This window comes from Rana temporaria, unplaced genomic scaffold (assembly GCF_905171775.1).
Source record: "Rana temporaria unplaced genomic scaffold, aRanTem1.1, whole genome shotgun sequence".
NCBI lineage: Eukaryota > Metazoa > Chordata > Amphibia > Anura > Ranidae > Rana > Rana temporaria.
In genome coordinates, this window is record NW_024404553.1 from 53,046 (window position 1) to 75,900 (window position 22,855).

Below are 22,855 nucleotides of genomic sequence, written 5' to 3' on the forward strand. Positions count from 1 at the left end.
CCAGATTGTCCTCAACAACCCCGATCGACACCGACCCAGATTGTCCTCAACAACTCCGACCGACACCAACCCAGATTGTCCTCAACAACCCCGACCGACACAGATTGTCCTCAACAACCCCGACCGACACAGATTGTCCTCAACAACCCCGACCGACACAGATTGTCCTCAACAACCCCGATCGACACCGACCCAGATTGTCCTCAACAACCCCGACCGACACCAACCCAGATTGTCCTCAACAACCCCGACCGACACCAACCCAGATTGTCCTCAACAACCCCGATCGACACCAACCCAGATTGTCCTCAACAACCCCGATCGACACCGACCCAGATTGTCCTCAACAACCCCGACCGACACCGACCCCGATTGTCCTCAACAACCCCGACCGACACCAACCCAGATTGTCCCTGATCTCGGTAGGGTGACCACGTGTCCCGCATTTTGCAGGTCTGTCCCGGGCACCTTCATTCCAGAACAATACAGTGTCCCGGAATGAAACTGACACCCCCCCCCAATCTGATGCCCCCAAAAAGGCCGCCACATCACCGCTTTACTCACTGACAGTACTTGTCCTGGCCGGTGATCTGCCATGCTGGTTCCAGCTATCTTGGAAGTTCCAGCGCATGCGCAATGTGATGTGCTGAGACGGTTCCAGCTTGGAAGTCTGCGCAGGCGCAAACTTGCTGCCGGAAATCTCCGAACCGTGGCCGGCATTCAGGGCGACGTGGATTTTGAGGTAAGTGGCCAGTCGGCCTCACGCTGCGCTCGCTTGGCCTCCTGGCTCTTTTTTTAACATCCTCCGATCCACGGGAATGTTAAAGAATGAGCCTGGATGGCGGGCGAGGTTCGGAGATTTCCGTCGGGAAGTTTGCCGTCTCAGCACATCACATTGCGCATGCGCAGTCATTACAGGAACTTCCCCGTTAGGGGAACATTGAGGACAAGTCACCGGGAATGCCTGGAGGAGCGCAATCCCCGCCCCCTGCTTGTGATTGGAGAAATCATAAATCCCGCCTCTTGTGTCCAATCTCTGTGCTGTGATTCGTTCCACCACAAGCTGATTTTTGGGAATGTGGTCCCCCGGGATCTGGGACCTCACAGTCCGGACATGGTGATCCTCCCCCAGCTTGGATCGGGTGACTTTCTCACATAACTAAATCATTTTGGTTGCCATTGACGACAACACTTCCTCTAACCCCGCCCCCGGAGGCCGCTCTAACCCCCTCGCCTATCATCGCTCCTCCTCTCTGTGTTCTGATTGGCTGGCGGCTCTCGGCTATAATCGGCTCTGTTCGCTTCTTCTCGTGTCCAATCGTAAACTTCCGCCTCCGCTGATCGGCAATCTTCGGGCCTTCCCCACTCTGATTGGCTCTCCCGGGATGTGCTCGGCTGGCTGTACAGCGCCCTCTGGCGGCTCCTCCGCCCGTCTCCCGGCATGCAGCGCGCGGTGCGGGACATGCTCGGCTGGGAAGGGGAAGAGGAGGAGCTCCGGCTGAAGAAGCTGCAAAAAGGTGACAAATCTGCCGATATGATCGTATGAAGAGTGTGTGTGTGTCCGCCATTTCCGTCCACCGATATCCCCTCAGAACCGACCACCGACCGACCGCTTCCGGGACTGGAGGCCTGGGCCCCTCCCCCAACCCGGCCTGGGCCCTCCCACTGCGCTCCAAACTCCTCCCCCAACACACTCCCTCTCCTATATCCTAAACCCCTCCCACTGCGCTCCCAACTCCTCCCACTGCGCTCCCAACTCCTCCCCCAACCCACTCACTCTCCTATATTCCAAACCCCTCCCACTGCGCTCCCAACCCCTCCCACTGTGCTCCCAACTCCTCCCACTGTGCTCCAAACTCCTCCCCCAACCCACTCACTCTCCTATATCCTAAACCCCTCCCACTGTGCTCCTAACTCCTCCCACTGGGCTCCAAACTCCTCCCCCAACCCACTCACTCTCCTATATTCCAAACCCCTCCCACTGCGCTCCCAACTCCTCCCACTGTGCTCCAAACTCCTCCCCCAACCACATCCCTCTCCTATATCCTAAACCCCTCCCACTGTGCTCCCAACTCCTCCCCCTGCGCTCCAAACTCCTCCCCAACCCACTTCCTATACTATACCTCAAACCCCTCCCACTGCGCTTCAAACTCCTCCCCCAACCACATCCCTCTCCTATATTCCAAACCCCTCCCACTGCGCTCCCAACTCCTCCCCAACCCACTCACTCTCCTATATTCCAAACCCCTCCCACTGCGCTCCCAACCCCTCCCACTGTGCTCCCAACTCCTCCCACTGTGCTCCAAACTCCTCCCCCAACCCACTCACTCTCCTATATCCTAAACCCCTCCCACTGCTCCTAACTCCTCCCACTGCGCTCCAAACTCCTCCCCCAACCCACTCACTCTCCTATATTCCAAACCCCTCCCACTGCGCTCCCAACTCCTCCCACTGTGCTCCAAACTCCTCCCCCAACCACATCCCTCTCCTATATCCTAAACCCCTCCCACTGTGCTCCCAACTCCTCCCCCTGCGCTCCAAACTCCTCCCCAACCCACTTCCTATACTATACCTCAAACCCCTCCCACTGCGCTTCAAACTCCTCCCCCAACCACATCCCTCTCCTATATTCCAAACCCCTCCCACTGCGCTCCCAACTCCTCCCCAACCCACTCACTCTCCTATATTCCAAACCCCTCCCACTGCGCTCCCAACCCCTCCCACTGTGCTCCCAACTCCTCCCACTGTGCTCCAAACTCCTCCCCCAACCCACTCACTCTCCTATATCCTAAACCCCTCCCACTGCTCCTAACTCCTCCCACTGCGCTCCAAACTCCTCCCCCAACCACATCACTCTCCTATATCCTAAACCCCTCCCACTGTGCTCCTAACTCCTCCCACTGAGCTCAAAACTCCTCCCCCAACCCACTCCTTCTCCTATATCCTAAACCCCTCCCACTGTGCTCCCAACTCCTCCCACTGTGCTCCTAACTCCTCCCACTGTGCTCCAAACTCCTCCCCCAACCCACTCACTCTCCTATATCCTAAACCCCTCCCACTGTGCTCCTAACTCCTCCCACTGAGCTCAAAACTCCTCCCCCAACCCACTCCTTCTCCTATATCCTAAACTCCTCCCACTGTGCTCCCAACTCCTCCCACTGTGCTCCTAACTCCTCCCACTGTGCTCCTAACTCCTCCCACCGGGCTCAAAACTCCTCCCCAACCCACTCCCTCTCCTATATCCTAAACCCCTCCCACTGTGCTCCCAACTCCTCCCACTGTGCTCCCAACTCCTCCCACTGCGCTCCAAACTCCTCCCCCCAACCCCATCCCTCTCCTATATCCTAAACCCCTCCCACTGTGCTCCCAACTCCTCCCCCTGCGCTCCAAACTCCTCCCCCAACCCACTGCCTATACTATACCTCAAACCCCTCCCACTGCGCTTCAAACTCCTCCCCCAATCCACTCACTCTCCTATATCCTAAACCCCTCCCACTGTGCTCCTAACTCCTCCCACTGTGCTCCCAACTCCTCCCACAACCCCATCCCTCTCCTATATCCTAAACTCCTCCCACTGCGCTCCAAACTCCTCCCCCAACCCACTCCCTATATCAGTGATGGTGAACCTTGGCACCCCAGATGTTTTGGAACTACATTTCCCATGATGCTTATGCACTTTGCAATGTAGCTGAGCATCATGGGAAATGTAGTTCCAAAACATCTGGGGTGCCGAGGTTCACCATCACTGCCCTATACTATACCCCAAACCCCTCCCACTGTGCTCCAAACTCCTCCCCAATCCCTCCACTATATCCCAAACCCCTCCCACTGCACTCCAAACTCCTCCCCAATCCCTCTCCTATACCCCAAACCCCTCCCACTGTGCTCCAAACTCCTCCCCAATCCCTCTCCTATATCCCAAACCCCTCCCACTGCGCTTCAAACTCCTCCCCAATCCCTCTCCTATACCCCAAACCCCTCCCACTGCGCTCCAAACTCCTCCCCAATCCCTCTCCTATATCCCAAACCCCTCCCACTGCGCTCCAAACTCCTCCCCAATCCCTCTCCTATACCCCAAACCCCTCCCACTGTGCTCCAAACTCCTCCCCAATCCCTCTCCTATATCCCAAACCCCTCCCACTGCGCTCCAAACTCCTCCCCCAATCCCTCTCCTATATCCCAAACCCGTGGTGGAAGTATGGTGTTGAGTGTCCCGTGGTGGAAGTAGGGTGGTGGAATGTTGGTGGGTGGTGTTGAGTGTCCCGTGGTAGAAGTGGGGTGTCGGATGTTGGTGGTGGGTGTTGAGTGTCCCGTGGTGGATGTTGGTGGATGGTGTTGAGTGTCCCGTGGTGGAAGTAGGGTGGTGGAATGTTGGTGGGTGGTGTTGAGTGTCCCGTGGTGGAAGTGGGGTGTCGGATGTTGGTGGTGGGTGTTGAGTGTCCCGTGGTGGAAGTAGGGTGTCGGATGTTGGTGGTGGGTGTTGAGTGTCCCGTGGTGGAAGTAGGGTGTCGGATGTTGGTGGTGGGTGTTGAGTGTCCAGTGGTGGAAGTATGGTGTCGGATGTTGGTGGTGGGTGTTGAGTGTCCAGTGGTGGAAGTAGGGTGTCGGATGTTGGTGGATGGTGTTGAGTGTCCCGTGGTGGATGTTGGTGGATGGTGTTGAGTGTCCCGTGGTGGAAGTATGGTGTCGGATGTTGGTGGTGGGTGTTGAGTGTCCCGTGGTGGAAGTAGGGGGACGGTGTTGAGTGTCCCGTGGTGGAAGTAGGGTGTTGACTGTCCCGTGGTGGAAGTAGGGGGGGGGGGTGTTGAGTGTCCCGTGGTGGAAGTAGGGGGACGGTGTTGAGTGTCCCGTGGTGGAAGTGGGGTGTGGGGTGTATCCTTCCTTCTCCAATGCTTTGTGGTTCCCCAGCCAGAACCCTGGAGGCCATCGTGAATGCCCTCGCCATGTCTGGTGTGGGATGTTGATGGGTGGGATGTTGAGTGTCCGGTGGTGGAAGTGGGGTGTCGGGTGGGGGGGTGGTGTTGAGTGTCCCGTGGTGGAAGTAGGGGGGGGGGGACGGTGTTGAGTGTCCCGTGGTGGGTGGTGTTGGGTGGTGTTGAGTGTCCCGTGGTGGAAGCATGGTGTCGGATGTTGGTGGTGGATGTTGTTGGGTGGTGTTGAGTGTCCCGTGGTGGAAGTAGGGTGTTGAGTGTCCCGTGGTGGAAGTGGGGTGTGGGGTGTTGAGTGTCCCGTGGTGGATGTTGTAGGGTGGTGTTGAGTGTCCCGTGGTGGAAGTAGGGGGACGGTGTTGAGTGTCCCGTGGTGGAAGTAGGGGGGCGGTGTTGAGTGTCCCGTGGTGGAAGTGGGGTGTTGAGTGTCCCGTGGTGGAAGCATGGTGTCGGATGTTGGTGGTGGATGTTGAGTGTCCCGTGGTGGAAGTGGGGTGTGGGGTGTTGAGTGTCCCGTGGTGGATGTTGTTGGGTGGTGTTGAGTGTCCCGTGGTGGAAGTATGGTGTCGGATGTTGGTGGGTGGTGTTGAGTGTCCCGTGGTGGGTGGTGTTGGGTGGTGTTGAGTGTCCCGTGGTGGAAGTAGGGTGTTGAGTGTCCCGTGGTGGAAGTAGGGTGTTGAGTGTCCCGTGGTGGAAGTGGGGTGTTGAGTGTCCCGTGGTGGATGTTGTTGGGTGGTGTTGAGTGTCCCGTGGTGGAAGTAGGGGGACGGTGTTGAGTGTCCCGTGGTGGAAGTAGGGGGACGGTGTTGAGTGTCCCGTGGTGGAAGTGGGGTGTGGGGTGTTGAGTGTCCCGTGGTGGATGTTGTTGGGTGGTGTTTAGTGTCCCGTGGTGGAAGTATGGTGTCGGATGTTGGTGGTGGATGTTGTTGGGTGGTGTTGAGTGTCCCGTGGTGGAAGTAGGGTGTTGAGTGTCCCGTGGTGGAAGTGGGGTGTGGGGTGTTGAGTGTCCCGTGGTGGATGTTGTAGGGTGGTGTTGAGTGTCCCGTGGTGGAAGTAGGGGGACGGTGTTGAGTGTCCCGTGGTGGAAGTAGGGGGACGGTGTTGAGTGTCCCGTGGTGGATGTTGTTGGGTGGTGTTGAGTGTCCCGTGGTGGAAGTAGGGTGTTGAGTGTCCCGTGGTGGAAGTGGGGTGTGGGGTGTTGAGTGTCCCGTGGTGGATGTTGTAGGGTGGTGTTGAGTGTCCCGTGGTGGAAGTAGGGGGACGGTGTTGAGTGTCCCGTGGTGGAAGTAGGGGGACGGTGTTGAGTGTCCCGTGGTGGATGTTGTTGGGTGGTGTTTAGTGTCCCGTGGTGGAAGTATGGTGTCGGATGTTGGTGGACGGTGTTGAGTGTCCCGTGGTGGAAGTGGGGTGTGGGGTGTATCCTTCCTTCTCCAATGCTTTGTGGTTCTCCAGCCAGAACCCTGGAGGCCATCGTGAATGCCCTCGCCATGTCTGGCGAATCGGAAGAGGTGACCCGGCTCCGGAAGCCCCGCTTTTCCTATGAGGAGAATCAGATCCTGATCCGGGAAGTGCGCTCTCATTACTCCATGTTGTACGGAGCCCAGGCTCGCCGGCTGAGCGTGGCCGAGAGACGCCGAGTGTGGGAGGGCATCGCAGACAAAATAAACGCCATCACCAACTGGAAACGCACCGCTCAGGAAGTTCAGAAACGGTGGAATGATTTCAAGAGGCGGACCAAAGAGAAGTTGGCGCGGGTTCCTCACTCCACCCAGAACGGCACCGCGGAGGAGGTCCTTACAGCAGAAGAAGAGACGATATTCGCCATCCTGGGTCCGGGCGTGGTACCCGCCGGGCACGAGGTCTATATTCCACACTCTGTGGGTAAGTCCTTGTTGGATTAGTGATTGGCTCTGGATTGGGGTCCTTCCTCCCCTATCAGTGACATCGATGAAGGGGGAGGGCTGATGAACCATTCCCTACCAACCAATAGCATGGCTTCTATAGGGGACTTGGCGGTGAAACAGGTAGAGGGTCAGCGGGGATATGGGGTGGCGCGGGTACAGGGTGGCGGGGATACGGGGTGGCGGTGATACAGGGTGGCGGTGATACGGGCTGGCGGGGGTACAGGGTGGCGGTGATACGGGGTGGCGGGGATACGGGGTGGCGGGGGTACAGGGTGGCGGGGGTACGGGGTGGCGGGGGTACGGGGTGGCGGTGATACGGGGTGGCGGGGATACGGGGTGGCGGGGATACGGCTGGCGGGGATACGGCTGGCGGGGATACGGGTGGCGGGGGTACAGGGTGGCGGGGATACGGGTGGTGGGGATACGGGGTGGCGGGGATACGGCTGGCGGGGATACGGGTGGCGGGGGTACAGGGTGGCGGGGGTACAGGGTGGCGGGGGTACGGGGTGGCGGTGATACGGGGGTGGCGGGGATACGGGGTGGCGGGGATACGGCTGGCGGGGATACGGCTGGCGGGGATACGGCTGGCGGGGATACGGGTGGCGGGGGTACAGGGTGGCGGGGGTACAGGGTGGCGGGGGTACGGGGTGGCGGTGATACGGGGTGGCGGGGATACGGGGTGGCGGGGATACGGCTGGCGGGGATACGGCTGGCGGGGATACGGCTGGCGGGGATACGGGTGGCGGGGGTACAGGGTGGCGGGGATACGGCTGGCGGGGATACGGGTGGCGGGGGTACAGGGTGGCGGGGATACGGGTGGCGGGGATACGGCTGGCGGGGATACGGGTGGCGGGGGTACAGGGTGGCGGGGATACGGGTGGTGGGGATACGGGGTGGCGGGGGTACTGGGTGGATGACGTATGACGGACTCCCTTGTCATAGGCGGGTGGATGACGTATGACGGACTCCCTTGTCAGGCGGGTGGGTGACGTATGACGGACTCCCTTGTCAGGCGGGTGGATGACATATGACGGACTCCCTTGTCAGGCGGGTGGATGACGTATGACGGACTCCCTTGTCAGGCGGGTGGATGATGTATGACGGACTCCCTTGTCATAGGCGGGTGGATGATGTATGACGGACTCCCTTGTCAGGCGGGTGGATGATGTATGACGGACTCCCTTGTCAAGGCGGGTGGATGACGTATGACGGACTCCCTTGTCAGGCGGGTGGATGACGTATGACGGACTCCCTTGTCAGGCGGGTGGATGACGTATGACGGACTCCCTTGTCAGGCGGGTGGATGACGTATGACGGACTCCCTTGTCAGGCGGGTGGATGATGTATGACGGACTCCCTTGTCAGGCGGGTGGATGACGTATGACGGACTCCCTTGTCAGGCGGGTGGATGATGTATGACGGACTCCCTTGTCAAGGCGGGTGGATGACGTATGACGGACTCCCTTGTCAGGCGGGTGGATGACGTATGACGGACTCCCTTGTCAGGCGGGTGGATGACGTATGACGGACTCCCTTGTCAGGCGGGTGGGTGACGTATGACGGACTCCCTTGTCAGGCGGGTGGGTGACGTATGACGGACTCCCTTGTCAGGCGGGTGGATGGCGTATGACGGACTCCCTTGTCAGGCGGGTGGGTGACGTATGACGGACTCCCTTGTCAGGTGGGTGGATGACGTATGACGGACTCCCTTGTCAGGTGGGTGGATGACGTATGACGGACTCCCTTGTCAGGCGGGTGGATGACGTATGACGGACTCCCTTGTCATAGGTGGGTGGATGGCGTATGACGGACTCCCTTGTCAGGCGGGTGGGTGACGTATGACGGACTCCCTTGTCAGGCGGGTGGATGACGTATGACGGACTCCCTTGTCAGGCGGGTGGGTGACGTATGACGGACTCCCTTGTCAGGCGGGTGGATGATGTATGACGGACTCCCTTGTCAGGCGGGTGGATGACGTATGATGGACTCCCTTGTCAGGCGGGTGGGTGACGTATGATGGACTCCCTTGTCAGGTGGGTGGATGACGTATGACGGACTCCCTTGTCAGGCGGGTGGATGACGTATGACGGACTCCCTTGTCAGGTGGGTGGATGACATATGACGGACTCCCTTGTCAGGCGGGTGGATGACGTATGACGGACTCCCTTGTCAGGCGGGTGGATGACGTATGACGGACTCCCTTGTCAGGTGGGTGGATGATGTATGACGGACTCCCTTGTCAGGTGGGTGGATGACGTATGACGGACTCCCTTGTCACAGGTGGGTGGATGACGTATGACGGACTCCCTTGTCAGGCGGGTGGATGACGTATGACGGACTTCCTTGTCAGGCGGGTGGATGATGTATGACGGACTCCCTTGTCAGGTGGGTGGATGACGTATGACGGACTCCCTTGTCAGGCGGGTGGATGACGTATGACGGACTCCCTTGTCAGGTGGGTGGATGGCGTATGACGGACTCCCTTGTCAGGCGGGTGGATGACGTATGACGGACTCCCTTGTCAGGCGGGTGGATGATGTATGACGGACTCCCTTGTCAGGCGGGTGGATGACGTATGACGGACTCCCTTGTCAGGCGGGTGGATGACGTATGACGGACTCCCTTGTCAGGTGGGTGGATGACATATGACGGACTCCCTTGTCAGGTGGGTGGATGACGTATGACGGACTCCCTTGTCAGGTGGGTGGATGACGTATGACGGACTCCCTTGTCAGGTGGGTGGATGGCGTATGACGGACTCCCTTGTCAGGCGGGTGGATGGCGTATGACGGACTCCCTTGTCAGGTGGGTGGATGACGTATGACGGACTCCCTTGTCAGGCGGGTGGATGACGTATGACGGACTCCCTTGTCAGGTGGGTGGATGACGTATGACGGACTCCCTTGTCATAGGTGGGTGGATGACGTATGACGGACTCCCTTGTCATAGGTGGGTGGATGACGTATGACGGACTCCCTTGTCAGGCGGGTGGATGATGTATGACGGACTCCCTTGTCAGGCGGGTGGGTGACGTATGACGGACTCCCTTGTCAGGCGGGTGGATGACGTATGACGGACTCCCTTGTCAGGCGGGTGGATGATGTATGACGGACTCCCTTGTCAGGTGGGCGGATGACGTATGACGGACTCCCTTGTCAGGCGGGTGGATGACGTATGACGGACTCCCTTGTCAGGCGGGTGGATGACGTATGACGGACTCCCTTGTCAGGCGGGTGGATGATGTATGACGGACTCCCTTGTCAGGCGGGTGGGTGACGTATGACGGACTCCCTTGTCATAGGTGGGTGGATGACGTATGACGGACTCCCTTGTCAGGCGGGTGGATGACGTATGACGGACTCCCTTGTCAGGCGGGTGGGTGACGTATGACGGACTCCCTTGTCATAGGTGGGTGGATGATGTATGACGGACTCCCTTGTCAGGCGGGTGGATGATGTATGACGGACTCCCTTGTCAGGCGGGTGGGTGACGTATGACGGACTCCCTTGTCATAGGTGGGTGGATGATGTATGACGGACTCCCTTGTCAGGCGGGTGGATGACGTATGACGGACTCCCTTGTCAGGCGGGTGGATGATGTATGACGGACTCCCTTGTCAGGCGGGTGGATGACGTATGACGGACTCCCTTGTCAGGCGGGTGGATGACGTATGACGGACTCCCTTGTCAGGCGGGTGGATGATGTATGACGGACTCCCTTGTCAGGTGGGTGGATGACGTATGACGGACTCCCTTGTCAGGCGGGTGGATGACATATGACGGACTCCCTTGTCAGGCGGGTGGATGACGTATGACGGACTCCCTTGTCAGGTGGGTGGATGATGTATGACGGACTCCCTTGTCAGGCGGGTGGATGACATATGACGGACTCGCTTGTCAGAGGGGTGGGTGACGTATGACGGACTCCCTTGTCAGGTGGGTGGATGACGTATGACGGACTCCCTTGTCAGGTGGGTGGATGATGTATGACGGACTCCCTTGTCAGGTGGGCGGATGACGTATGACGGACTCCCTTGTCAGGCGGGTGGATGACATATGACGGACTCCCTTGTCAGGCGGGTGGATGACGTATGACGGACTCCCTTGTCAGGTGGGTGGATGACGTATGACGGACTCCCTTGTCAGGCGGGTGGATGACGGACTCCCTTGTCATAGGCGGGTGGATGACGTATGACGGACTCCCTTGTCAGGCGGGTGGATGACGTATGACGGACTCCCTTGTCAGGCGGGTGGATCGCGTATGACGGACTTCCTTGTCAGGCGGGTGGATGACGTATGACGGACTCCCTTGTCAGGCGGGTGGGTGACGTATGACGGACTCCCTTGTCAGGCGGGTGGATGACGTATGACGGACTCCCTTGTCATAGGTGGGTGGATGACGTATGACGGACTCCCTTGTCAGGTGGGTGGATGACGTATGACGGACTCCCTTGTCAGGCGGGTGGGTGACGTATGACGGACTCCCTTGTCAGGCGGGTGGATGACGTATGACGGACTCCCTTGTCAGGCGGGTGGATGATGTATGACGGACTCCCTTGTCAGGCGGGTGGATGATGTATGACGGACTCCCTTGTCAGGCGGGTGGATGATGTATGACGGACTCCCTTGTCAGGCGGGTGGATGATGTATGACGGACTCCCTTGTCAGGCGGGTGGATGACGTATGATGGACTCCCTTGTCAGGCGGGTGGATGACGTATGACGGACTCCCTTGTCAGGCGGGTGGATGATGTATGATGGACTCCCTTGTCAGGCGGGTGGATGACGTATGACGGACTCCCTTGTCAGGCGGGTGGGTGACGTATGACGGACTCCCTTGTCAGGTGGGTGGATGACGTATGACGGACTCCCTTGTCATAGGTGGGTGGATGACGTATGACAGACTCCCTTGTCAGGCGGGTGGGTGACGTATGACGGACTCCCTTGTCAGGCGGGTGGGTGGCGTATGACGGACTCCCTTGTCAGGCGGGTGGATGACGTATGACGGACTCCCTTGTCAGGTGGGTGGATGACGTATGACGGACTCCCTTGTCAGGCGGGTGGATGACGTATGACGGACTCCCTTGTCAGGCGGGTGGATGACGTATGACGGACTCCCTTGTCAGGCGGGTGGGTGACGTATGACGGACTCCCTTGTCAGGCGGGTGGATGATGTATGACGGACTCCCTTGTCAGGTGGGTGGATGATGTATGACGGACTCCCTTGTCAGGCGGGTGGGTGACGTATGACGGACTCCCTTGTCAGGTGGGTGGATGATGTATGACGGACTCCCTTGTCATAGGCGGGTGGATGACGTATGACGGACTCCCTTGTCAGGCGGGTGGATGACGTATGACGGACTCCCTTGTCAGGCGGGTGGATGACGTATGACGGACTCCCTTGTCAGGCGGGTGGATGACGTATGACGGACTCCCTTGTCAGGCGGGTGGATGACGTATGACGGACTCCCTTGTCATAGGCGGGTGGATGACGTATGACGGACTCCCTTGTCATAGGCGGGTGGATGACGTATGACGGACTCCCTTGTCAGGCGGGTGGGTGACGTATGACGGACTCCCTTGTCAGGCGGGTGGATGATGTATGACGGACTCCCTTGTCAGGCGGGTGGATGACGTATGACGGACTCCCTTGTCAGGCGGGTGGGTGACGTATGACGGACTCCCTTGTCAGGCGGGTGGATGATGTATGACGGACTCCCTTGTCAGGCGGGTGGGTGACGTATGACGGACTCCCTTGGCAGGCGGGTGGATGGCGTATGACGGACTCCCTTGTCATAGGTGGGTGGGTGACGTATGACGGACTCCCTTGTCAGGCGGGTGGATGACGTATGATGGACTCCCTTGTCAGGCGGGTGGGTGACGTATGACGGACTCCCTTGTCAGGCGGGTGGATGACGTATGACGGACTCCCTTGTCAGGCGGGTGGGTGACGTATGACGGACTCCCTTGTCAGGCGGGTGGATGACGTATGACGGACTCCCTTGTCAGGCGGGTGGATGACGTATGACGGACTCCCTTGTCAGGCGGGTGGATGACGTATGATGGACTCCCTTGTCAGGTGGGTGGGTGACGTATGATGGACTCCCTTGTCAGGCGGGTGGATGACGTATGACGGACTCCCTTGTCAGGCGGGTGGATGATGTATGACGGACTCCCTTGTCAGGCGCGTGGATGATGTATGACGGACTCCCTTGTCAGGCGGGTGGGTGACGTATGACGGACTCCCTTGTCATAGGTGGGTGGGTGACGTATGACGGACTCCCTTGTCAGGTGGGTGGATGACGTATGACGGACTCCCTTGTCAGGTGGGTGGATGACGTATGACGGACTCCCTTGTCAGGTGGGTGGATGACGTATGACGGACTCCCTTGTCAGGTGGGTGGATGACGTATGACGGACTCCCTTGTCAGGCGGGTGGATGACGTATGACGGACTCCCTTGTCAGGCGGGTGGATGACGTATGACGGACTCCCTTGTCAGGCGGGTGGGTGACGTATGACGGACTCCCTTGTCAGGCGGGTGGATGATGTATGACGGACTCCCTTGTCAGGTGGGTGGATGATGTATGACGGACTCCCTTGTCAGGCGGGTGGGTGACGTATGACGGACTCCCTTGTCAGGTGGGTGGATGATGTATGACGGACTCCCTTGTCATAGGCGGGTGGATGACGTATGACGGACTCCCTTGTCAGGCGGGTGGATGACGTATGACGGACTCCCTTGTCAGGCGGGTGGATGACGTATGACGGACTCCCTTGTCAGGCGGGTGGATGACGTATGACGGACTCCCTTGTCAGGCGGGTGGATGACGTATGACGGACTCCCTTGTCAGGCGGGTGGATGACGTATGACGGACTCCCTTGTCAGGCGGGTGGATGATGTATGACGGACTCCCTTGTCAGGCGGGTGGGTGACGTATGACGGACTCCCTTGTCATAGGTGGGTGGATGACGTATGACGGACTCCCTTGTCAGGCGGGTGGATGACGTATGACGGACTCCCTTGTCAGGCGGGTGGATGACGTATGACGGACTCCCTTGTCATAGGCGGGTGGATGATGTATGACGGACTCCCTTGTCATAGGCGGGTGGATGACGTATGACGGACTCCCTTGTCAGGCGGGTGGGTGACGTATGACGGACTCCCTTGTCAGGTGGGTGGATGACGTATGACGGACTCCCTTGTCAGGTGGGTGGATGACGTATGACGGACTCCCTTGTCAGGTGGGTGGATGACGTATGACGGACTCCCTTGTCAGGTGGGTGGATGACGTATGACGGACTCCCTTGTCAGGTGGGTGGGTGGCGTATGACGGACTCCCTTGTCAGGCGGGTGGGTGACATATGACGGACTTCCTTGTCAGGCGGGTGGATGACGTATGACGGACTCCCTTGTCAGGCGGGTGGATGACGTATGACGGACTCCCTTGTCAGGCGGGTGGATGACGTATGACGGACTCCCTTGCCAGGCGGGTGGATGACGTATGACGGACTCCCTTGCCAGGCGGGTGGATGACGTATGACGGACTCCCTTGTCATAGGTGGGTGGATGACGTATGACGGACTCCCTTGTCAGGCGGGTGGATGGCGTATGACGGACTCCCTTGTCAGGCGGGTGGATGACGTATGACGGACTCCCTTGTCAGGTGGGTGGATGACGTATGACGGACTCCCTTGTCAGGTGGGTGGATGACGTATGACGGACTCCCTTGTCAGGCGGGTGGATGACGTATGACGGACTCCCTTGTCAGGTGGGTGGATGACGTATGACGGACTCCCTTGTCAGGTGGGTGGATGGCGTATGACGGACTCCCTTGTCAGGCGGGTGGATGACGTATGACGGACTCCCTTGTCAGGCGGGTGGATGACGTATGACGGACTCCCTTGTCAGGCGGGTGGATGACGTATGACGGACTCCCTTGTCAGGTGGGTGGATGACGTATGACGGACTCCCTTGTCAGGCGGGTGGATGACGTATGACGGACTCCCTTGTCAGGCGGGTGGGTGACGTATGACGGACTCCCTTGTCAGGCGGGTGGGTGACGTATGACGGACTCCCTTGGCAGGCGGGTGGATGGCGTATGACGGACTCCCTTGTCATAGGTGGGTGGGGTGACGTATGACGGACTCCCTTGTCAGGCGGGTGGATGACGTATGATGGACTCCCTTGTCAGGCGGGTGGGTGACGTATGACGGACTCCCTTGTCAGGCGGGTGGATGACGTATGACGGACTCCCTTGTCAGGCGGGTGGATGACGTATGACGGACTCCCTTGTCAGGCGGGTGGATGACGTATGATGGACTCCCTTGTCAGGTGGGTGGGTGACGTATGATGGACTCCCTTGTCAGGCGGGTGGATGATGTATGACGGACTCCCTTGTCAGGTGGGTGGATGGCGTATGACGGACTCCCTTGTCATAGGCGGGTGGATGACGTATGACGGACTCCCTTGTCATAGGCGGGTGGATAACGTATGACGGACTCCCTTGTCAGGTGGGTGGATGACATATGACGGACTCCCTTGTCAGGCGGGTGGATGACGTATGAGGGACTCCCTTGTCAGGCGGGTGGATGATGTATGACGGACTCCCTTGTCAGGCGGGTGGATGACGTATGACGGACTCCCTTGTCAGGCGGGTGGATGATGTATGACGGACTCCCTTGTCAGGCGGGTGGATGACGTATGACGGACTCCCTTGTCAGGTGGGTGGATGACGTATGACGGACTCCCTTGTCAGGCGGGTGGATGGCGTATGACGGACTCCCTTGTCATAGGCGGGTGGATGACGTATGACGGACTCCCTTGTCAGGCGGGTGGGTGACGTATGACGGACTCCCTTGTCAGGCGGGTGGATGACGTATGAGGGACTCCCTTGTCAGGCGGGTGGATGATGTATGACGGACTCCCTTGTCAGGCGGGTGGATGACGTATGACGGACTCCCTTGTCAGGCGGGTGGATGATGTATGACGGACTCCCTTGTCAGGCGGGTGGATGACGTATGACGGACTCCCTTGTCAGGTGGGTGGATGACGTATGACGGACTCCCTTGTCAGGCGGGTGGATGGCGTATGACGGACTCCCTTGTCATAGGCGGGTGGATGACGTATGACGGACTCCCTTGTCAGGCGGGTGGATGACGTATGACGGACTCCCTTGTCAGGCGGGTGGGTGACGTATGACGGACTCCCTTGTCAGGCGGGTGGATGATGTATGACGGACTCCCTTGTCAGGTGGGTGGATGATGTATGACGGACTCCCTTGTCAGGCGGGTGGGTGACGTATGACGGACTCCCTTGTCAGGCGGGTGGATGATGTATGACGGACTCCCTTGTCAGGCGGGTGGATGACGTATGACGGACTCCCTTGTCAGGCGGGTGGATGACGTATGACGGACTCCCTTGTCAGGCGGGTGGATGACGTATGACGGACTCCCTTGTCAGGCGGGTGGATGACGTATGACGGACTCCCTTGTCAGGCGGGTGGATGACGTATGACGGACTCCCTTGCCAGGCGGGTGGATGACGTATGACGGACTCCCTTGCCAGGCGGGTGGATGACGTATGACGGACTCCCTTGTCATAGGTGGGTGGATGACGTATGACGGACTCCCTTGTCAGGCGGGTGGATGGCGTATGACGGACTCCCTTGTCAGGTGGGTGGATGACGTATGACGGACTCCCTTGTCAGGTGGGTGGATGACGTATGACGGACTCCCTTGTCAGGTGGGTGGATGACGTATGACGGACTCCCTTGTCAGGCGGGTGGATGACGTATGACGGACTCCCTTGTCAGGTGGGTGGATGACGTATGACGGACTCCCTTGTCAGGTGGGTGGATGGCGTATGACGGACTCCCTTGTCAGGCGGGTGGATGACGTATGACGGACTCCCTTGTCAGGCGGGTGGATGACGTATGACGGACTCCCTTGTCAGGCGGGTGGATGACGTATGACGGACTCCCTTGTCAGGTGGGTGGATGACGTATGACGGACTCCCTTGTCAGGCGGGTGGGTGACGTATGACGGACTCCCTTGTCATAGGCGGGTGGGTGACGTATGACGGACTCCCTTGTCAGGCGGGTGGATGACGTATGACGGACTCCCTTGTCAGGCGGGTGGATGACGTATGACGGACTCCCTTGTCAGGCGGGTGGGTGACGTATGACGGACTCCCTTGTCAGGTGGGTGGATGGCGTATGACGGGCTCCCTTGTCAGGCGGGTGGATGACGTATGACGGACTCCCTTGTCAGGCGGGTGGATGACGTATGACGGACTCCCTTGTCAGGCGGGTGGATGATGTATGACGGACTCCCTTGTCAGGTGGGTGGATGACGTATGACGGACTCCCTTGTCAGGTGGGTGGATGATGTATGACGGACTCCCTTGTCAGGCGGGTGGATGACGTATGACAGACTCCCTTGTCATAGGCGGGTGGGTGACGTATGACGGACTCCCTTGTCAGGCGGGTGGATGACGTATGACGGACTCCCTTGTCAGGCGGGTGGATGACGTATGACGGACTCCCTTGTCAGGCGGGTGGATGACGTATGACGGACTCCCTTGTCAGGCGGGTGGATGACGTATGACGGACTCCCTTGTCAGACGGGTGGATGATGTATGACGGACTCCCTTGTCAGGCGGGTGGATGACGTATGACGGACTCCCTTGTCAGGCGGGTGGATGGCGTATGACGGACTCCCTTGTCAGGCGGGTGGATGACGTATGACGGACTCCCTTGTCATAGGCGGGTGGATGACGTATGACGGACTCCCTTGTCAGGCGGGTGGGTGACGTATGATGGACTCCCTTGTCAGGTGGGTGGATGACGTATGACGGACTCCCTTGTCAGGCGGGTGGATGACGTATGACGGACTCCCTTGTCAGGCGGGTGGGTGACGTATGACGGACTCCCTTGTCAGGCGGGTGGATGATGTATGACGGACTCCCTTGTCAGGTGGGTGGATGGCGTATGACGGACTCCCTTGTCAGGCGGGTGGATGGCGTATGACGGACTCCCTTGTCAGGCGGGTGGATGACGTATGACGGACTCCCTTGTCAGGCGGGTGGATGATGTATGACGGACTCCCTTGTCAGGCGGGTGGATGATGTATGACGGACTCCCTTGTCAGGCGGGTGGATGACGTATGACGGACTCCCTTGTCAGGCGGGTGGATGACGTATGACGGACTCCCTTGTCAGGCGGGTGGATGACGTATGACGGACTCCCTTGTCAGGCGGGTGGATGACGTATGACGGACTCCCTTGTCAGGCGGGTGGATGGCGTATGACGGACTCCCTTGTCAGGCGGGTGGATGACGTATGACGGACTCCCTTGTCAGGTGGGTGGATGACGTATGACGGACTCCCTTGTCAGGCGGGTGGATGACGTATGACGGACTCCCTTGTCGGGCGGGTGGATGACGTATGACGGACTCCCTTGTCAGGCGGGTGGGTGACGTATGACGGACTCCCTTGTCAGGTGGGTGGATGACGTATGACGGACTCCCTTGTCAGGCGGGTGGATGACGTATGACGGACTCCCTTGTCATAGGTGGGTGGATGACGTATGACGGACTCCCTTGTCAGGCGGGTGGATGATGTATGACGGACTCCCTTGTCAGGTGGGTGGATGACGTATGACGGACTCCCTTGTCAGGTGGGTGGATGACGTATGACGGACTCCCTTGTCAGGCGGGTGGATGACGTATGACGGACTCCCTTGTCAGGTGGGCGGATGACGTATGACGGACTCCCTTGTCAGGCGGGTGGATGATGTATGACGGACTCCCTTGTCAGGTGGGTGGATGACGTATGACGGACTCCCTTGTCAGGTGGGTGGATGACGTATGACGGACTCCCTTGTCAGGCGGGTGGATGACGTATGACGGACTCCCTTGTCAGGCGGGTGGATGATGTATGACGGACTCCCTTGTCAGGTGGGTGGGTGACGTATGACGGACTCCCTTGTCAGGCGGGTGGGTGACGTATGACGGACTCCCTTGTCAGGCGGGTGGATGACGTATGACGGACTCCCTTGTCAGGCGGGTGGATGACGTATGACGGACTCCCTTGTCAGGCGGGTGGATGATGTATGACGGACTCCCTTGTCAGGTGGGTGGATGACGTATGACGGACTCCCTTGTCAGGCGGGTGGATGACGTATGACGGACTCCCTTGTCAGGCGGGTGGATGACGTATGACGGACTCCCTTGTCAAGCGGGTGGATGATGTATGACGGACTCCCTTGTCAGGTGGGTGGATGACGTATGACGGACTCCCTTGTCAGGTGGGTGGATGACGTATGACGGACTCCCTTGTCAGGCGGGTGGGTGACGTATGACGGACTCCCTTGTCAGGCGGGTGGGTGACGTATGACGGACTTCCTTGTCAGGCGGGTGGATGACGGACTCCCTTGTCAGGCGGGTGGATGACGTATGACGGACTCCCTTGGCAGGCGGGTGGATGACGTATGACGGACTCCCTTGTCATAGGCGGGTGGATGACGTATGACGGACTCCCTTGTCAGGTGGGTGGATGACGTATGACGGACTCCCTTGTCATAGGCGGGTGGATGACGTATGACGGACTCCCTTGTCAGGCGGGTGGATGACGTATGACGGACTCCCTTGTCAGGCGGGTGGATGACGTATGACGGACTCCCTTGTCAGGTGGGTGGATGACGTATGACGGACTCCCTTGTCAGGCGGGTGGATGGCGTATGACGGACTCCCTTGTCAGGCGGGTGGATGACGTATGACGGACTCCCTTGTCAGGCGGGTGGATGACGGACTCCCTTGTCAGGCGGGTGGGTGACGTATGACGGACTCCCTTGTCAGGCGGGTGGATGACGTATGACGGACTCCCTTGTCATAGGCGGGTGGATGACGTATGACGGACTCCCTTGTCAGGCGGGTGGATGACGTATGACGGACTCCCTTGTCATAGGCGGGTGGATCACGTATGACGGACTCCCTTGTCAGGCTGGCGGATGATAAAAGCTCCGGCTGTCACTTCTGCTCGTCAAACAAAAACAATTTCTTCCTTCAAAAAAAATGTAATTTTAAGATCGTTTGTTGGATCGTCTAATCGTTAGTGCGGTCGGATCGACGTTCTTTTTTTGGACCGCAGTGACGGGAAAATTCGAAGGAGTAGAATAAAGACTTTTTGATCGAACGAATTTTCAGAAATGACGTTCATTTTAAAAGCGAGTGAAATCTTCAGACTTTCGATCATTCAGCGAATGTACAGAGATCTCCCGTATGAATATTCTTGTCAATCGATCGGTGTGGCCACCATGAGGCTCGGGTCACACCTCTGCACTCTTCTTTTCAGGCCATTTTGCGGCATTTTGCTTTCTTTATGCCTTTTTTGGCCAATTTGTTGGGCCGGTTAAAAAACACAAATTGTGGCGACAAATCTTTGCGCTTTTCTGCAGCTTCTCCATTCAAGTCAATTCAACCAAAACAAAAAAAAAAGTCCTTGGCCCTTTCCAAATACGCCGCACAGATGTGATCGTGTCCCATCGTTACAAGAACACCAACAACGCATCGGTGACCCCGACCTCGGACCTTTAGCGTGATTTTATTTGTATCACCGGTCATTATGGGGTAAAAAAGGCTAAAATGAGCCCTTTAAATGAGTGGTCATCAGCCCGCGTCCTCAGGACCCACTAACAGGCCAGGTTTTCTAATTTCCTCTGGGAGATGCCAACTAGGATATCACCTGAGATGTATTTCAGTTATCCTGCAAACCTGGCCTGTTAGTGGGCCCTGAGGACGCGGGTGATGACCACCGAATTATAGTACAAAAAGTGCAGATAATCTCTTCTATAAGGTGTTCATTTATACAGTGAGAGTAATAATAAATACACCCAGAAGTAGGATATCGGGGCATTATAACGAGGACTCAGATATGAAGGGGGGGAGGGGAGATTAAACTCCCCATGAGTGCAAGAGCATCATGGGAAATGTAGTTCCAAAACATCCGGGGGGCCGAGATTCACCATCACTGCTCTAGAAGATAACCCTAAGCCTTACACTATAGAGAACATCCCCTACCCTATAGATGACAACCCTAACCCCTACCCTATGGAAGACAATCTTACCCCCTACCCTATAGATGACAACCCTAACCCCTACCCTATAGATGACAACACTGATCCTAACCCCTACCCTATGGAAGACAACCCTAACCCCTACCCTATGGAAGACAACCCTAACCCCTACCCTATGGAAGACAATCTTACCCCCTACCCTATGGAAGACAACCCTAACCCCTACCCTATAGATGACAACCCTAACCCCTACCCTATGGAAGACAATCTTACCCCCTACCCTATAGATGACAACCCTAACCCCTACCCTATAGATGACAACACTGATCCTAACCCCTACCCTATGGAAGACAACCCTAACCCCTACCCTATGGAAGACAACCCTAACCCCTACCCTATGGAAGACAATCTTACCCCCTACCCTATGGAAGACAACCCTAACCCCTACCCTATAGATGACAACCCTAACCCCTACCCTATGGAAGACAATCTTACCCCCTACCCTATAGATGACAACCCTAACCCCTACCCTATAGATGACAACACTGATCCTAACCCCTACCCTATGGAAGACAATCTTACCCCCTACCCTATAGATGACAACCCTAACCCCTACCCTATGGAAGCCAATCTTACCCCCTACCCTATAGATGACAACACTGATCCTAACCCCTACCCTATGGAGGACAGACCTTACTCCTATAGAAGACGGCCCTAACCCCCTACAGAATACAGCCCCCTATCCTATAGAAAACATCCATAACCCTATAGAGGACAGACCTTACCCTATTGTAGTGGAGATTCCATTATATTATTGGTTGTCCTCCATACTTGTAGCGATATGAATGGGTTTGGTGCTCCCCACATTCCGATGACCCTCTTGTGGTGGAGATTCCTTTATTTTATTGGTTGTCCTCCATACTTGTAGCGATATGAATGGGTTTGGTGCCCCCCACATTCCGATGACCCTCTTGTGGTGGAGATTCCTTTATTTTATTGGTTGTCCTCCATACTTGTAGCGATATGAATGGGTTTGGTGCTCCCCACATTCTGATGACCCTCTTGTAGTGGAGATTCCTTTATTTTATTGGTTGTCCTCCATGCTCGTAGCGATATGAATGGGTTTGGTGCTCCCCACATTCTGATGACCCTCTTGTAGTGGAGATTCCTTTATTTTATTGGTTGTCCTCCATACTTGTAGTGATATGAATGGGTTTGGTGCTCCCCACATTCCGATGACCCTCTTGTGGTGGAGATTCCATTATTTTATTGGTTGTCCTCCATGCTTGTAGCGATATGAATGGGTTTGGTGCTCCCCACATTCCGATGACCCTCTTGTGGTGGAGATTCCATTATTTTATTGGTTGTTCTCCATACTTGTAGCGATATGAATGGGTTTGGTGCTCCCCACATTCCGATGACCCTCTTGTAGTGGAGATTCCTTTGTTTTATTGGTTGTCCTCCATACTTGTAGCGATATGAATGGGTTTGGTGCTCCCCACATTCCGATGACCCTCTTGTAGTGGAGATTCCTTTATATTATTGGTTGTCCTCCATACTTGTAGCGATATGAATGGGTTTGGTGCTCCCCACATTCTGATGACCCTCTTGTAGTGGAGATTCCTTTATTTTATTGGTTGTCCTCCATACTTGTAGCGATATGAATGGGTTTGGTGCTCCCCACATTCCGATGACCCTCTTGTAGTGGAGATTCCTTTATTTTATTGGTTGTCCTCCATGCTTGTAGCAATGGGAATGGGTTTGGTGCTCCCCACATTCTGATGACCCTCTTGTAGTGGAGATTCCTTTATATTATTGTTTGTCCTCCATACTTGTATTTATATGAATGGGTTTGGTGCTCCCCACATTCTGATAACCCTCTTGTAGTGGAGATTCCTTTATATTATTGGTTGTCCTCCATACTTGTAGCGATATGAATGGGTTTGGTGCT

General features: G+C 57.2%; 1 protein-coding gene across 1 annotated transcript in view; it reads left to right on the plus strand.

Moving 5' to 3' along the window:
* Positions 1–1,254: 1,254 nt before the first annotated feature.
* The window catches only part of LOC120922492 (myb-related transcription factor, partner of profilin-like), a 37,044-nt gene continuing 15,443 nt past the window's right edge, over positions 1,255–22,855 (plus strand). The window contains exons 1-2 of the mRNA XM_040334684.1: positions 1,255–1,517; positions 6,381–6,809. Coding sequence (XP_040190618.1) covers positions 1,442–1,517; positions 6,381–6,809 — 505 coding nt within the window. The 5' untranslated portion in view covers positions 1,255–1,441. The remainder of the gene's footprint in view (positions 1,518–6,380; positions 6,810–22,855) is intronic.